This window comes from Podarcis filfolensis (genome assembly GCF_964270895.1).
Source record: "Podarcis filfolensis genome assembly, chromosome: 13".
Taxonomy (NCBI): Eukaryota; Metazoa; Chordata; class Lepidosauria; order Squamata; family Lacertidae; genus Podarcis; species Podarcis filfolensis.
The window spans coordinates 51485633-51502949 of NC_139615.1; the positions used below are offsets into that span (position 1 = coordinate 51485633).

Sequence of the window (17317 nt, forward strand, 5' to 3'; positions counted from 1 at the left end):
AGGGGCTCTATTTCAAGTTCAGCTGCAGCAGGCGCAGCTACAACTTTATCTATGGATTCAGTGACACAGGCACTAGTTAAAATAAATGAACCTCTGGAGGCGCTTACAAAGCAGAGCACGGAAAACTCTAAACAGCTGAAAGAACTGTCAACAAAATTGGATTTAAATACAGAGTCAATAAACAAATTGGTTCAAGAAAATGAGACAACTAGAAAGATCGCTGAAGAGGCAAAAACTTCTGCAGAAGAGGCAAAAACTTCTGCAGAAACTACACAGGAAAAGTTAGTACCAGTCTGCAAAAAGCTGGAAGAACATGATGCGGCCCTGTCTTTGTTGGAACTACAGAGGAAAAATAGGAATTTGAGATTGAGATTGATCCCAGAAAGTGAAAAGGACAACTTGATAGACTTTCTTACAAAAGAGTTTCTGGAATTTTGGCAGGACAATTTGAAAGAAGAGGAATTCAAGATAGTAACCGCTTTTAGACTGGGCAGGAGACAAAACAGAAAGAGCCCAAGAGACTGTTTGATAACTTTGAGATCTCAGGAGGAGAGAGATAAGATATTAAATTTACACTTTCAAAGAGCTCTTGAGATTGAAGATTCTCGTGTGCAGATATTCAAAGACATTCCTAAATATATTTTGGAAGTGAGGACTCATTACAAGGACTTGGTCACTCTGTTGAGAAAGAATAACATACTATTCAGATGGGAGTTCCCACAAGGCCTGTCTTTTAATTACAAAGGGAAGAAAATTAAAATAAAAACAGTGCAAGATAAAGAACAATTTTTGGAAAGGAACGAGGAGGACCTTTTGAAGGAAACGGCAGAACCTACAGATCTAGCAGAAGTACCAGACATCTCAAACTTATCTTTTGGGCTTAAGACACCAACAGGAGAAGACTTGCTTGGAGCAGTTGGGGGAACAATTAAGTAAACAACAAGATGTCTCTGCAATTTCTAAGTTGGAACTGTAATGGACTGAATCTTCCTAGGAAAAGACGTGAGGTTTTTCATATTCTAAAAAAAGAACAATTGGACTTGATTTGTTTACAAGAAACCCACGTGACCAGAGTACACCAAAAATTACTTATTAATAAAAGACTAGGACAGGAATTTATTTCATCGGACAAAGTGAAGAAAAGAGGAGTGGTGATCTATGCAAAGGAAAAGTTGGCCCCTAAATTAATTTTTAAAGATGAACAAGGAAGGTATTTGGCAATTGAAATTCAAGTTCAAGGAGAAAAATTACTGATAATAGGAATTTATGCACCAAATGAAGGGAAGTCAGAATTTTTCAAGAAATTGCATGAGACATTAATGGACTATTTGGACTACAATGTAATTTTGATGGGAGATATGAATGGAGTGGTCTCTACAAACATGGACAAAGCACAAAGACAGGTGGTCTCCAAGGATGGGAGACTACCAAAGACTTTCTTTGAAATGACAGACAATATGAACCTGATTGACATTTGGAGAACAAGGAACCCTCTTGAGAGGGAGGGAACTTTCTTTTCTGAAGCAAAAATGACTTCGACCAGAATTGACCAAATATGGGTAACTAGTGGGATGGCATCAAAGATAAAGAAAGTGGAAATCTGCCCAAAGACTTGCTCCGACCATAACGCTGTAAAGATGGAGATGAATCCAACAACAGCTGGCTCCTTTAGATGGAGGATGAATGACTCCCTGTTTAGAGATGAAGAGGTGTATAAAAAGGCCCAGAAAGTGGTAAAGGACTATTTTGAGATAAATCTGAGAACAGAAGTGGAAAAAAGAGTAATCTGGGACGCAAGCAAAGCCGTCATGCGAGGATTTTTAATACAACAGAATGCTATAAAAAGGAAGAGACAGAATGCGAAGAAGGATAAGATTTTGGAAAAGATAAAAGAAGGAGAAAAAAAATTGAGATCTAAACCAAAGTCACATGAAATTTTGAGAGAAATTAAGTTTTACCAGAGACAATATATGGAATTGATGAATCAAGAGATAGAATGGAAAATAAAACAAATGAGACAAAAGACATTTGAATCGGCAGATAAATGTGGGAAACTTCTGGCATGGCAACTGAAGAAGAGACAAAAACAGAATACGGTTACAAATCTAGAAGTTGAGGGAAAGAACATTTATAAACCAAATGAGATTAGAAACTGTTTTCAGAGTTATTTCAGGAGACTTTATGCACAAGGGCCGGTGAATGAAAAAGAAATAGAAGAATTTCTTAAAAAATATGGATTACAAAAAATTTCTGAACAAAGTAAAGTGATTTTGAACCAGAAGATAACTGATCAAGAAATTGAGGGAGCCATTCAAAATATGCAATTGGGAAAATCTCCAGGACCTGATGGACTGACCTCCAGATATTACAAAGTTTTGAAAGAATGGCTTATACAACCGTTGAAGGAGGTCTGTAACGAAATATTAGAGGGGAAGAAGGCACCTGAATCGTGGAAAGAAGCGTATATTACACTTATACCAAAATCAGAGACTGAGAAGAACCAGATTAAGAACTACCGCCCTATATCATTACTCAATGTGGATTACAAAATTTTTGCAGACATTTTGGCAAAAAGATTGAAAAGAGTTTTGGTGGGGGAGATACATAAAGACCAAGCGGGCTTTCTTCCAGGAAGACATCTATCAGACAATGTGAGAAATATAATAGATATTATGGAGTTGCTGGAAGTTAATATTAATACCAAGGCAGTATTAATATTTGTGGATGCGGAGAAAGCCTTTGACAATATTTCTTGGAGCTTCATGAAAAAGAATCTCCAAGGGATGGGGGTAGGCCAAGGCTTTGAAAATGGTATAGGTGCAATTTATTCTGAACAAAAAGCAAAATTGATTGTAAATAATGTGGTTACTGAAGAATTTGCTATTGAAAAAGGGACACGACAGGGGTGCCCAATATCCCCATTACTTTTTATATCTGTCCTGGAGGTTTTATTAAACATGATCAGAGGGGACCAGCTGGTTAAAGGGATTCAGGTCGGAGCTAAACAATATAAATTGAGAGCATTTGCAGATGATTTAGTATTAACTTTACAAGAGCCAAACACTAGTACGAGAAGAGTTTTAGAGCTAATACAAGTATTTGGTCAAGTAGCAGGTTTTAAGTTGAACAAACAGAAAACGAAAGTACTGGATAAAAATCTAACAGTTGCTGAAAGAGAGAAGTTCCAGAGTGAAACTGGTTTAATGGTAGCAAAGAAGGTGAAATACCTGGGGATTAATTTGACATCTAAGAATGTGAACTTATTTAAAGATAATTATGAGAAATGTTGGACAGAAGTTAAGAAAGATTTAGAAATATGGTCAAATTTGAGACTTTCCTTGTTAGGCCGAATTGCTGTTATTAAGATGAATGTTTTGCCGAGAATGTTATTTTTGTTTCAAACATTGCAGATTGTGGATAAAATGGATTGTTTCAAGAGGTGGCAAAAAGATATATCTAGATTTGTCTGGCAGGGCAAAAAGCCCAGAATAAAATTCAAGATACTAACTGATGCAAAAGAAAGAGGGGGGTTTGCCCTGCCGGACTTAAAATTGTATTATGAATCAGCGGCTTTTTGCTGGCTGAAAAACTGGCTGCTTCTTGAAAACAGACATTTTGGATTTGGAAGGGTTCAATAACAGATTTGGCTGGCATGCATATATATGGTATGACAAGGTTAAAATCCATCAAGGTTTCAAAAACCATATTGTTAGGAAAGCATTATATAACGTTTGGATTCGGTATAAAGACTTGTTGGAAAATAAAACCCCTAGGTGGTTGTCAGCAATGGAAGCTAAGGAAGTGAAAAAACTTAATATGGAATCCAAATGGCCAAAATATTGGGAAATTATAGAGCATGAGGAGGGAAAAGTGAAATTGCAGAGTTATGAGAAATTGAAGTCTAAAGTAAGAGACTGGCTTCATTACTACCAGATAAATGAAGTCTTCAAACAGGACAGGAAAATTGGCTTCCAGGTGGAGAGGTCAAAATTAGAAACAGAGCTTTTGGAACCCAATACTAAGAATCTGTCAAGAATGTATAACTTGCTGTTGAAATGGAATACACAGGATGAGACGGTTAAATCAGCTATGATTAAATGGGCACAAGACATTGGTCATGACATTATGTTTGCTGACTGGGAACAGTTATGGACTACCGGTATAAAGTTTACGGCATGTAATGCCTTAAGAGAGAACATTATGAAAATGATTTATAGGTGGTACATGACCCCAGTCAAGCTTGCAAAAATCTATCATACGCCCAATAATAAATGCTGGAAATGTAAGGAAACTGAAGGTACTTTCTACCACCTTTGGTGGACGTGCCCAAGGATCAAGGCCTTCTGGGAAATGATCTATAATGAAATTAAGAAGGTACTTAAGTGTACTTTTCACAAGAAACCAGAGGCCTTCCTCCTGGGCATGGTAGGCCAATTGGTGTCAAGGAAAGATAGGACGTTTTTTATGTATGCTACAACAGCAGCAAGAGTTCTTTTAGCAAAGTATTGGAAGACACAAGAACTACCCACGCTGGAAGAGTGGCAGACGAAGGTGATAGACTATATGGGACTGGCCGAGATGACTGGCAGAATCCGTGACCAAGGGAAAGAGACGGTGGAAGAAGACTGGAAGAAATTTAAAGTTTATCTTAAGAACTGTTGTAAAATTAATGAGTGCTAAAATGTCATGGGTAACGTAAAACAGAATTGCAACGATAAACGATTGGGTAAGAGAAAAAGGATTAAAGAAATTGAATCATAAGTAATTGAAATTAGGGGTTGCTGAAAAAGTTTAAAACAGGGATGCAGAAAAGGGAGGTATGGGGAAGTCGTTGAAATAAGGTTTAAGAAGAAAAAGGTTATGAAATTATACGTGTTTATATGTTTGTTTGTTAATGTGTTATGTTATGTTGTGAATTGTTAGTTTTTCTGTGTTAACATATGTTGTAAAACCAATAAAAATTTATTATAAAAAAACAACCCTGAATGATCTGTAAGTATAATAAATGTTAAGCTTAATTTTTAACAGAGCATCATGCCTCCTTTCCTGTCTACATGGGGGGGGGGTCTTAAAAGTGTTTACCCAGTGATAACTATAGAAAGGCCAAATCCAGCCCACTAAAAAACAAAACAGGCCAGAAATCGTCCCACAGTACAGTAGGATGCAAGCTAACAAGCCAAAGTCTGGGTAACTTCCACAGCAAATACTACAGTGCTTCCTCAGAACCTTCGCATAAATTAAGGCTGAATTTAAGCAAGAAAAATGAAAATGGTTCTGAACATCATCTAAAATAACTTGACCATTCTTTCTGTTCATTGCACTGCTTGTAGTCAATATGCTTTATAGGAATTTAGTTTAAGCATCCAGAGGCATTGCAGTTGTTACTGTTCCATCTGTTGGGTATTTGATCTTACAAATGTTTCTCCCCTCAGACTAAGTTTGGAATATACCTGATGAATCATCCTGAGATGCAGGTCTCCCATCCAGATACATTGTCAGTGGGATCGCCAGTGTTTGCAGCGGTGAAGAACATTATCGCATGTTGACCTTCGGCTGAAGAACAAACAGGTGGAGGATTCCTCAGCTGAACCTGCACGTGGGACGGTCTTGCAGATTATTCATATGTGTTCTCAACAGCAATATGATCTTCTCCAATATTATGAGTAAAAGGTCAATCACCTTTAAATATTCAGAAATGACATGTCACAGCTAATCAGGTGGATCAATTTTTGCAACTCTATATCATTTGATCATTTGATTTCTTTTTTCCATTCAGGTTCACGAGAGACTTGTTGCAGGGCAGTGATGCTGACTAGGAAATTTAATGTCCTCAAAATGCCACTTCACAAGTTAGATTGATAGTTAATAACCTCAAATAGTCAGCTGATTTAAATTAAGTGTGGTGTGTGTGTGTGTGTGTGTGTGCAGTGTGTGGGGGGGAGAAGAAATAGTGCTTTAGGTAAGAAACAGAGATAGCTGGCTGGAAGTGGGATTCAAAGGCTTTAACGTGGATAGCAAATTTGCTGCCTTGCTGCAGTGCCTGCTCTTAGCTTCCACTGATGCAAGTAGCACCTGCAACAAAGGACTCATCCAGACTTCTGCTTTTTTGCCAATTATTTTTATTAATTTCCCATAATCTTTAACAAATTGCCACCAAATTAATACAAGTTTAAAAGCTGGTTTCCCACCCTCCCCCAAATGTCCCCTCTATTTTCCTCCCTTCTTTGCTGCTCCCAATAAAATAACTTTTACAGCTATCTTTTCAAACTACACTCATCCCTTCTCCCTACACATCACCTGTTCAATTACCAATTTCTGCTATGGCTTTTATACATTGTTATAACCTGTCCTGAAAATAGTCGAATAGAGTAAATCCTCTTTTATCTATCTATAATAGTCATTAATCAGTTTTGAAACATTTCCCTCTGATGCCTCTTGAGTAGCACTTTGCCTGAGAAAAAAAGGTCCTGCTTCTTCCCAGACAACACACACACATTCCTCCCTAACATGGCCTTGAACATTGCTGTCTCACATCTGGCCCCAGTAATAAACAGAGTGAAAATGAACCCCCTAGAATTTTTTTTGTATAAATACATAATATACATTCCCCCTCTCACACTGCCAATCTCCCAGCATCCCCCATACCTTGCATTTCTCCAATTTTAATCCTCAATTTTACATACAATCAGCTCATAATTAATTAATTAATAAACATAATCCGAATCTCTTCTTATTTCCAACTTCAAGCTTTGGGGCTGATGTAATCCCACTTTCTTTTTTTACCCAGCTTTTGGTTGCTCATCTAGCAGCTGGGCTTTAGCACCAAATATAAGCCTGAATGGAGGGGAAATTGGCCTGGTTTTTGAGCATCTAAAAAGGCATGTGTTAATTATGAGGAGGTGCCATGAGTTTATCCAGAATAGATCATTCCAAACCAACCTTATCTCCTTTTTTGATACCGTTACTACTTTGGTCCTGTGCCATTTCTTTCCTATCTCTGTCTTTCTTCACCTTCATGCACACACTGGCCTGGTTTGCTCTTCTTGCTCATGGCAAGGCTTCACCACCACAAACATAAAACAGTACAAGATTGTGTCTTTGCAGCCCAAGCCTACAGTCTCTGCAATCCAGTGCTTGCTAGTTCCACTACATTCAGTGAGGCTTGCTCCCTGCTTAGTTTGCATAGGAGTGCAGCCTGCATAGCAGTGTAGAAAGTTAATTACCTAATTTGTGGACTGGCACCAGATTTCCCCTTTTTGTGCATAAAGATTGGTTGTGACACTTCACTTGAGTGGCACATTTGACCAGGGCCAGCCCACCCATGAGGCAAAGTGAGCCAACCACCACAGGCATCAAGATCCTGATGCAGATCACCCCCCACCCCGTGATTTCTGAGCCCTTCTTCACTGGTGGGGGTGGAAATGCCGTTTTGTGGTTCACCTCAGGTACCAAAATGTCTTGGGCCAGCCCAGAATCTGACCCAATGGAACAGTGAAATGGAATGGAGAGATTTACATGGCTACAACCGAGATGGAATGCTGAAAAAATGTCAAGTGGTAAATTGAGCCACACTTTTTATTCAAGTGAACAATATTTGTGCACTGTCTGCTTAAACAAAATAATCCTGACAACAAATGCTTTGCAGATATTATCCAGATATTTTTGAAGCTAAATTATTTGTCTGATATTTGAGATCTATATTTGATATCATGGGATACTTGATTCCAATATTTTATATTTAATAATATTTAATAATATTTGATATGACATATATTAATATCTGAAAGCATTTTATGGAAGACATGAAATAGACATGAAATAGGAATGTAATTTTTTGTAATACCAGCCAAAACAATCAAGAGAATGTAAACAAATCCAAAGAACTCAATTTGGAGGGGAAATGTCTCTCAGGACAAACTATTCTGTGTTAGAATTTGCATTCATCTTTCTGAAAAGCAGGTTGAAAATATTTGCCAAATTTCAAATATTAGAAAATATTTGTTTCAGCTAAAATATATTATTTGTTTTTCTATGAGCTCATTTAATTAAACTGACATCTCTTACACTTTTTGCAGAGTGGTTTGTCTGTCTGTTCTCTATTGGGGGCCTTTGAGATATTGTCACCCAATCTGTGAACACAAAGCAGTTGGTTTTCCTCTGTGACAATGTTTTGGATTGAGATGGTGGACTGAACAAGAGACTCTGTGAGATAGTAAGAAATATTGCAAAAAAGAGAGTAAGAGGAAAAGGAGTTGGGAAAGGCAATATCATGTTTAGAAATGCGTCAATAAATAGAAATTTTACGAAAGATTGACAGAGAAACTGAGGGAAGTCAAAAATTGAAGAATGAGTGCAAAATAATTTGTTGATTGTATAAAATTTGTTTGGAAAATGAATAAAAATTATTTTTTAAAAAAAGAGATGGTGGACTGAACTGCTCCAGACTGCCAATTTGGACATCTTTGGATATACCACTGCCCCTTGGGCATGGTGGTTCCTGAGACGGGAGGGCAAGCAGACCTGGCATGGCAGCTGAGTGCACAGAGGAGCAGCTCGGGAGCCCCCGCCAAAGGCTCAGGCTTGCTGGCCGCAGGACTCTTCCTCGCAGGGAACACACTGATGAAGCAGTACCCTGCAGGACTGGCCCCTCCTGCTTTCTGAAGTGTTTTCAGGAGGGCAGGAAATAAGATATTTGCAGGAAGGTTCCTGAGATCAAGGAACAGGATTTCATCTGTTCCATTGGTTTAAGTCCTCCCCTCCAGAGCAGACAAACACAAGCCTGTTCCATCTTCCATGTGACAGCTGTTTAGATATTTGAAGATGGCTATCATATCTCCTCTCAGTCGCTCCCACAATTACTCCTCCTAAGGCTTGGTTTCCACACCCTTGATCATTTTGGTTGCTCTCTGCACACGTTCCAGCTTGTCAACATCCTTCTTAAATTGTTGTGGCCAGAATCGGACACAGTATTCCAGGTATAGGCTATCCAAGGCAGAATAGAGTGGGACTATTATTTCCCTTGATCTGGACATTATACTTCTGTTGATGCAGCCTAGATTAGCATTAGCATTTTTTGCTGCTGCATCACACTTGGCTCATATTACGCTTGTGGTCCACCAAGACCCCCAGATCCCTTTCACATGTACTGCTAGTAAGCCAAGTATTCCCCATCCTATATTTGTGCATCTGGTTCTTCCTGCCTAAGTGCAGAACCTGACATTTGTCCCTATTAAAATTCACTTGTGCCAGTTCTCCAATCTGTTAAGGTCATTTTGAATTCTGATTCTGTCTTCTGCAGCATTAGCTCCCCCTCCCAGTTTGGTGTCATCTGCAAATTGGATGAGCATCCCCTCAATTCCTTCATCCAAGTCATTTATAAAGATGTTGAGCAACAATGGGCCCAGGACAGAGCCCTGTGGCATCCCAAGATGACAAGGAACCATGAATGAGTACTCTTTGGGTTCGGTCAAATCCACTTAACTGTTCATTTTACGAGCTTCCTTGCAAGAATATCATGGGAGACTTTCTCAAAAGCCTTACTGAAATCAATATACGCTATGTCCACAACATTCCCCTGATCCACCAAGCTTGTAACTTCATCAAAAAATGAAATGAGGTTTGTTGGGCAAGACTTAGTTTTCTAAGTGCTCACAGACCAACTGTTGAATAATCTGTTCTATGACCTTTCCTGGTACAGTGGTACCTCGGGCTAAGTACTTAATTCGTTCCGGAGGTCCATTCTTAACCTGAAACTGTTCTTAACATGAAGCACCACTTTAGCTAAAGGGGCCTCCTGCTGCCGCCGCGCCGCACGATTTCTGTTCTCATTCTGAAGCAAAGTTCTTAACCTGAGGTACTATTTCTGGGTTAGTGGAGTCTGTAACCTGAAGTGTATGTAACCTGAAGCGTATGTAACCCAAGGTACCACTGTATTGGTGTCAAGCTCACGGTATCTGATGATTGTGTTGTTTTGGTACTAATGGTTAGATCCAGCTGCTAGCTGCGTGTTTCATGGGGCACCTTCTGTGACATCACAATGTGGCTGTCAAATGACTTGCTCTAGTCTTTCTTTAGTGTTTTGGCCAGATGCACCATATTGCCCTCCTTTGGACTCTCCCATCTGATATTTCCATGAATCTTTGTGATTCTGCCAGGCTACTGTCTCTTACCATCTTTTCTCTCACCTCTTTCTCAATTTGAAGCTTAAAGAATCACTGTTCCAGGAACCTACAATTTTCTGGGGAGTGGCTTTTCACTGGAAATATCCAAAGCACGAAACAACCATTTCTATTGGTATGATCTGGGTTGCACCCAGAAGGCATAGCTGTCAAGTGTCCCTTATTTGAAGGGACAGTCCCTTATTCCAGTGCCATGTCCTGCTGTCCCTTATTGATGAATGTCCCTTAAATGTCCCTTAAATGATGTCCCTCAAATTTCAAAGGAAGCAGCTCCTCTCCCTCCCTCCCTGCCGGCCAGGGAGGAGGGAGGCTCCAACTGTATTGCTTGGCTGTGTTGCTCACCCAATAAGAAGTCTAAGAACGACTGGGGGGTGGAGCTTGCCTTGTGTGTGGCTAGTTAATGCAAGCTGAGGGGTTTTTTGAATGCTGGACGCCATTTTGTTGCACGTGCTGCTGCAAACTTTGCAGTGCAAAGCCAGGCCATCTTAAGTTGAGGCTGCATAGGCCTTGTGGTGCATGTGATTCAGATTCTATTCAGTTGAACCTCTGGTTACAAAGTTGGTTGGACAGGGTTCTCGAAGCTACCAGCATGAGTTTAACCAGAATGCAGGAGGACAGGAAGACTGGAGTGCCTGGAACAGGTGATGCTGCAGGTCCCTTATTTTGGCTGCTGGTCCCTTATTTTCAAGGCTGCTGGTCCCTTATTTTCAAATCTGTAAGTTGACAGCTATGCCAGAAGGCCTTGGGTGGGAGAGAGACAAATATTTCACAGAGGATGGCCTGAGAGATAGGAGTGTGGGGTTGACCTTTTGAAATATTTAAATGTTATCCTCTTTGAAGGAAATGTTTTCATTTTTTGTGTTTTAACTCCAACCCCCAGACCTTTGTGGACAAAATACACTGCGATACACTTTCTGTTGCAAAATTTACACAGAAGTAGACCTACAGCTTATTGCTTCTAGGGCACTGACACCTGCAGAGTTGGAAGCAATGCCCCCAAATGTCAGAGAATTAACCTTAACTCTTTGGGCTGAAATAAAATAACAAGAAAACCCAACTCTACAATTCACCAGATGCTTTCCAGGTTACAACAATGTGAAATACAGCATTAAAAATTACAGTCACAATCTGAGTGGGTCTATATGCTTGCTTTCCTCATATGAAGTTGAATGAAATTGTCAGATGCACTGCCTGGGGAGGAATCTGCACAGCTTTGAGAACAGAGAACAGGGAGAATGTGGTTGTGTATCAATGTAATGCAAAAGGGTACACAAATGCCCAGACAGTGTTCCTTTTGCAGTAAAAAAAAGATGTACCATATTGACCCGAATATAAGCCTCACTTTCCCCCCAAATTCCGACTGTGAGAAGTTAAAATGCGGCTTATATTCGCGACCTTACGGTATGCAGCCAGGAGCGTGGGACAAACCGTCCCCCTCCTCTCCCCCAAGGCCGGGATGGGAAAGAGGGAGGAAGGGAAAAGGATGCCAGTAACGCAGCATGGCTCCCACCCCCACTGCCCCCAGTATGCAGCCAGGAACAGCAAGGAATGGAGCAGCTTATATTTGGGTATTTTTTTATTTTTTTATTCCCCCCCCCCCCCAATTTTAAAGCTGCAGCTTATATTCGGGTGCGGCTTATATTCAGGCCATTACAGTAGATATACTGGTATATCTGATATATATTTAGATATATATCTGGTAAAGCTCTTGATTTTGAGATTTTTGGTACCAGCTACTATTGATATATTGGAATAAAATAAAATGCTCCATTTTTTTCCAAGCAAAGATTGATCCAGAGAAGCAGACTTCTGACACCACATTCTTGGTTTGGTTTAGGGACATTTTTTAGTCCACCCCTAGAGACACTTCCACCCCTAGGGACAATTTGGTTCATTTTAAAATAAATGTGGTTTTAATAAGATATTATCCTGATTCTTTTTGGATTATGAATTTTTATTCCAAGAGTTAAATGAAGACAAAACATTAAAGTCTGACACTGAATATAATTTATCTGCATAAAGGACTTTATATTAATTTTTATTAAGTATTTGCTTGGCTTATAAAGGGACTTTATAATCGGAAAATGGAGACAATGTATTTACTTTGTAACCCAAGAAAATCTTTAATAAAAACAAATTTTCCTCATTTTGCCACTAGATGGCAAACTTCCTCTTTCTGATCTATCTCTCTGTGTTCAAAAAGAAACGTACAGTGGTACCTCGGGTTAAGAACTTAATTCGTTCCGGAGGTCCGTTCTTAACCTGAAACTGTTCTTAACCTGATGTACCACTTTAGCCAAAGGGGCCTCCTGCTGCCACTGCGCCGCCAGAGCACAGTTTCTGTTCTCATCCTGAAGCAAAGTTCTTAACCCGAGGTACTATTTCTGGGTTAGCGGAGTCTGTAACCTGAAGCCTCTGTAACCCGAGGTACCACTGTAATCTCATCTGGCGCTGGAAAACAAGCAAGCAAACACCCCTTTGGAGAGGCTGGACTACATTACAGGTGCCCAGCACAAAAGCCCCTGGTCCTATTTGTATTTTGACAAGTCAGGGGGCTCTTCTTTTCTCATGCCTGCCATTTTCTGGGATGCCAACTTCACCCCCCTCTGCCCAAAGGAGTTTGCTTTCCTAAGGGCGGGGAAAGAGAGGAGGGCTCGCCCCCGGGGCTCCTCCGCCGTTTCCTGCGGAATCCGAACAAGTAGCAAACTGCAGAAAGCGACACGGTGACGCTGGCTCAATTCCCTGCGGAGCGACGGGTTTCCGCAGGAGAAAGCGATGGGAACAGAAAAAGAACCTCTCGGACCCGCGAGCAGAAATCGCGGAACAAGCGGACCTGAGGGGGAACCCTTTGTGTTGACGAAGCAGACCTGGGACTCGCGACATTCCTTTCTTTAAAAAAGCAGCCTTTGAAATGCGTTATAACACTGCGACACCAGGCGGCGCTGTTTCGGCAACGTGATTTCCCATCCTGAGGTTTTCCTGATGCAGCCTCGGACTTTGCGCCTGGTCTGAGTTGCGCAGCCTCCCGCCAAAGCTCTTTGGACCAAAGCAGGCTGTTTTCCAAAGCACCAGAAAGGGGATCCAAATCAAATCCTGTGGCCGCCCCTGATGTCTGACACTGCCGGTTCCATTCCCATGTCATTTTAAGCTCTTGTTTGTCATTCTGCTAGTTAATTACAGCTAATTAAAGATACTCATCCATTACATTTATTTATATGTTTTGTCGCAAAGGATTAGCATGTTACATATACCAATAAAATACAGTAAAAACAAACACAGCCTTTGACAGGCATCCCAGCTGAATGCCAACAGTGTTTACTCTTGCCAGGGAATTTCCCTAGGACCATCTCTCTTTCTCTCTCTCTCTCTCTCTCCCCCCCCCCCGACATTTCGCTTTGTTATTGCCAGGTATTTCTCTAATACTAACACAGAAAGGTGGAACTGGGAACTGCTCAACTGGGGAAACCCAGCCAGATGGGTGGGGTATAAATTATAAAACTATGATGATGATGATTAACTGTGATGTTGCCTCTACCCTCTCTCAGAGTGGGAACTGTATGCAACCACACATATGCAGTTTAAGTTGTGAAGAGTAAGGATTGTCTTTAAGGATTAATAAGGTGTTGGTCAGGCACTCCCTATCTACACTAAAGGAATTCAGAATTTCAGGACCGGAAGAGTTGCATCATAGGATACTGAAGTAACTTGACAGTATTCTCCTGGAGACTCTGGTCTATCACCTTTGAGGAATCCTGGAGAGCAAGTGTGGTGCCACTGTGTGGAGATGTCACAAAAACAACATCATGGTGAAGTTGTGTAGCTGCACATGACATCTGGACAAAGGAGGAGCCAATTCACTCCTGCTAACATGAAGGTGAGGGATTGCCAGCCTCATATAACCAACAGGCCTAAATCTATTTAATGCATGAAGGGAAGGAAGAAACTAAGTAATCAAGGTTTGTTCTCCCTCAGTCTACATCTAGATCTAGATCCAACTTATATACCAATAATTTGGTATGTTATTTACCTATATACCAATAATTTAGGAACTTTCAGCACAGAACTAAACTTATTTTTGCCTGTGCAACACATGAATCCAACCTTTAGGGAGTTTCTAAGTAAACCATTTTTAACTTACCAAACATGTAAGTTTCTATGCTAAGGGAACTGGGGAATTTTGGAAGGATGTAGAAGGGCATATTTTAAAGAGAACAGCTTATATTTCCATGTTTTGCTGCATACTGTGTGGTTTTAAATCTCTGCTAGGGTTCTCTCACCAGAGTACTTGCCCCAGCAATTCTCCTTTTATACTTGTTTTCCCTCAGTACTCAGATATAATGATGCCACAGGACTGCCAAAGTGCGAGCCACGGGGACACAGGCTGGAGCAGACCAGCAACCCAAGAGGCAGACCAGGACCCAGGGATTCTGGTCCACTTATGCCACATTCTGCTTGCAGTCTCTATGACGATCAACACAGCTCCCAGGGTGGGCTGCCTGCTTGGCGCCCTTCAAGAGCTGCGTCGGCTGGCTGGGCTCCCCCCTGCATAGGTGGCGCAGCATGCTCCTGCTGGGCAGGGATGCTCTGGTGGTGTCGGCAGTGAGGGCTGGGTTGCCACGGCAGACTCCTTCACCCTCCGTGCTCCCCCCCCCAGTGCATGAGCCCCAGGCATTGTTTGGTCACGCAACACTGCTGGACCAGTCCTGCTGGGCAGTTCCTTAGAAAACCTCCTTTTTCTCCACTGTCACTACTCCTCTCCCTCTCCTAGGTGGTAGCAGGAGCTGAGCCCCCTGCAATGGTGGAGAGGAGTGGGAGTGATGAGAAATGTCTTCTCAAAGATCAAGAGGAGGGTGTAGAGCCTGCAGCAGCCATGGCAGTGGCGTCCAGTGAAATTTCCTGAAGGGAAACAGTGTCAGAGGCACCAGCACGGCAGTGGCGTAGCGTGGGTTGTCAGCACCCGGGGCAAGGCAAGTAATTTGCACCCCTAACCCGTGGATTTGCGCCCCCTAACCCTAACCCCCAGATGTTGCGCCCGGTGCGGCCGGCCCCCCCTGCACCCCCACGCTACGCCACTGCAGCACGGCACCGACTGGCAGAGGAAGGGAGGTGCGGGTGTTGGGAATTCCATTCCACTCTTTGCTGCAGACATGAGATTGTTACATGTCACATGTCTGTTTACATTCCAGCACAGATTGCTGGCACGAGCAGAACTTCCACTCTGTATTGCTTTTGTTTTCAGTCTCTCTCCGAGAAGACAGCAAGGAGAGATGCCATGTTTTCTTTGTCTTGATTTATGTATAATAAATGCGTAGTTTAGTATCTGTCTACAGCCTCAGGCCTCTTCTGTTGCGCAGCTTGCACTGCTGAGGAAAGTCTGCTCAGGTCTGCAAGCTTGAGTCACTCCGCCTCTCCCATAGCCATCCCGCCCCCGGCTGTAGGACACACTCGCCAGGCACTGATTGCTCCTCCCTCCCTAAGGCTTGCAAAAGCTTCCTGGGCTTTGGGAAGGTGGCACCAGGAGAACATTAAGGGGAATAGTCTCTAGGGAATAGTTCCCTAGTCCACTGACCACCCACCACTGAGCCTGGGCAAGCACCTTTGGGTGGTGGGAAAGCTTACACTTTGATGAGGTAACTGGGTGGTGGTCTTTCTCTCCCCCCCCCCGTGCCCCTTTTAAACTTTAAACCAAGGCAAGCTACTCTACTCACTTCAGAAATCTCTTAAGAAGGTCCTGGGAAATACAGTGGCTTTGAGGTGCCCAGTGACACTGCTTGTGGGAGAAAGATTTTAACTGGCATTTTTGTTAAGAAGGAAAATGTTCCTTGAAAAAAAACACCTTTCTGCATTTGCTGTGGGGGCACCTGATTTTGAAAGTGGAGTGGCTTAAGCAGGGTTTATTTCCAGGCAGAACTCACCAGACCTCAGTTCTGGCACCTCTCAGGCAGGTACCATTGCCTTCTAGAAAAATAGCACTGGGCTTACCGTAAGTATTTAAGGGCACACCTCAAGTCCCTTGGCTTGAGGCAGAGATTTAGAACCTCCCTTTTCAGATGTTTCCAGGAATTGAGGTGTCTTGGGATACAAAGGTACCACACCTTCTTCTTTTCTTGCTATAACCACCTGGGGGGTGGTTGAGGAGAGAGGCTACAAAATTGCCAGGTTGTGGGACAGCCCCCTCCCCCTTGAGGCATGTCTGACCCCCATCATTGTACACATTTTGTTAGTGAGCCAAGGCACATCTTTCTGCACAAGGCTTGGGGTGGAATGTGAGTCCAGTGCACCACTCCCTCTGCAGGGTTGCCTGTTGGTTTCGCTTGCTGTTTGACACAGTTTAATGGATAGTTTGGTGCTGCTACACACTATGTGATTTGCTTGTTGTTTTAAACAGTATGTAACCTGCCTATGTGGTGAAGAGCAGACTATAAATCCATATAAATAAACGTCCTGCTTTTAGACTCTTCTAGTAATATGGCTGCCTTGGATTCCATGTGGGCACCAAATTTCAAGATTTCATAGAGAAGAGCACCCTGGCAATTTTGATAGCCCATTGTTGCCATGCTCTGCACACACGTGTGCACCCATCCAGGGTGGCATGCTGAAAAGCGAGACTTGGCCTTGTGAGAGGCTTAGTGTGCGCAGCGGAAGGACACTCCCCTCCACTGCAGTCCGTACCTCAATTCTCCGCACTGCTGTTACTATTATTTACACCACTCTTATTTCAAGGAACTCCTGGTGGCATACAGGGGTCTCTTTTCCCCACCTAACATCCCTGTGAAGTAAACAAGGCTGAGAGAGAGAGAGAGAGAGAGAGAGAGAGAGAGAATAATTGGCTCCAAGACCTGAGTGGGCTTCATGAACTGAATGAGGATTTGAGCCTGTGTCTGCCCACTCCTAGCCCTACCATCCAACCCACTATTTCTCAAAGGGGGTGATAGTCCACACTGTAGGGCAGGAGAGGATGGCAAGTGAGGCAGGAAGATTCAAGGACAATCAAAGAAACAATTAAACATTTCAGTGTAGGATCATATTGTATAAGGGGAGCAGGTGGCACTGTGGTCTAAACCACAGAGCCTAGGACTTGCCGATCAGAAGGTCGGCGGTTTGAATCCCCGCGACAGGGTGAGCTCCCGTTGCTCGGT

General features: G+C 42.2%; 1 protein-coding gene across 3 annotated transcripts in view; it reads left to right on the forward strand.

Moving 5' to 3' along the window:
* MOCOS (molybdenum cofactor sulfurase) overlaps positions 1-17317 on the forward strand; it is a 563966-nt gene that overhangs the window by 84877 nt on the left and 461772 nt on the right. Inside the window, exon 13 of one of the 3 annotated variants that reach the window (XR_014541270.1) lies at positions 3914-4177. The exons of 1 other annotated variant lie outside the window; for it this stretch is intronic. Coding sequence is in view for 1 of the 2 variants with exons in the window: in XM_083583835.1 (XP_083439961.1) it covers positions 5433-5546 (114 nt within the window). In the remaining variant the exon portion in view is untranslated. Of the gene's footprint in view, positions 1-3913; positions 4178-5432; positions 8064-17317 lie in introns of those variants that run through there. One more of the 3 variants, XM_083583835.1, reaches the window with a different exon arrangement.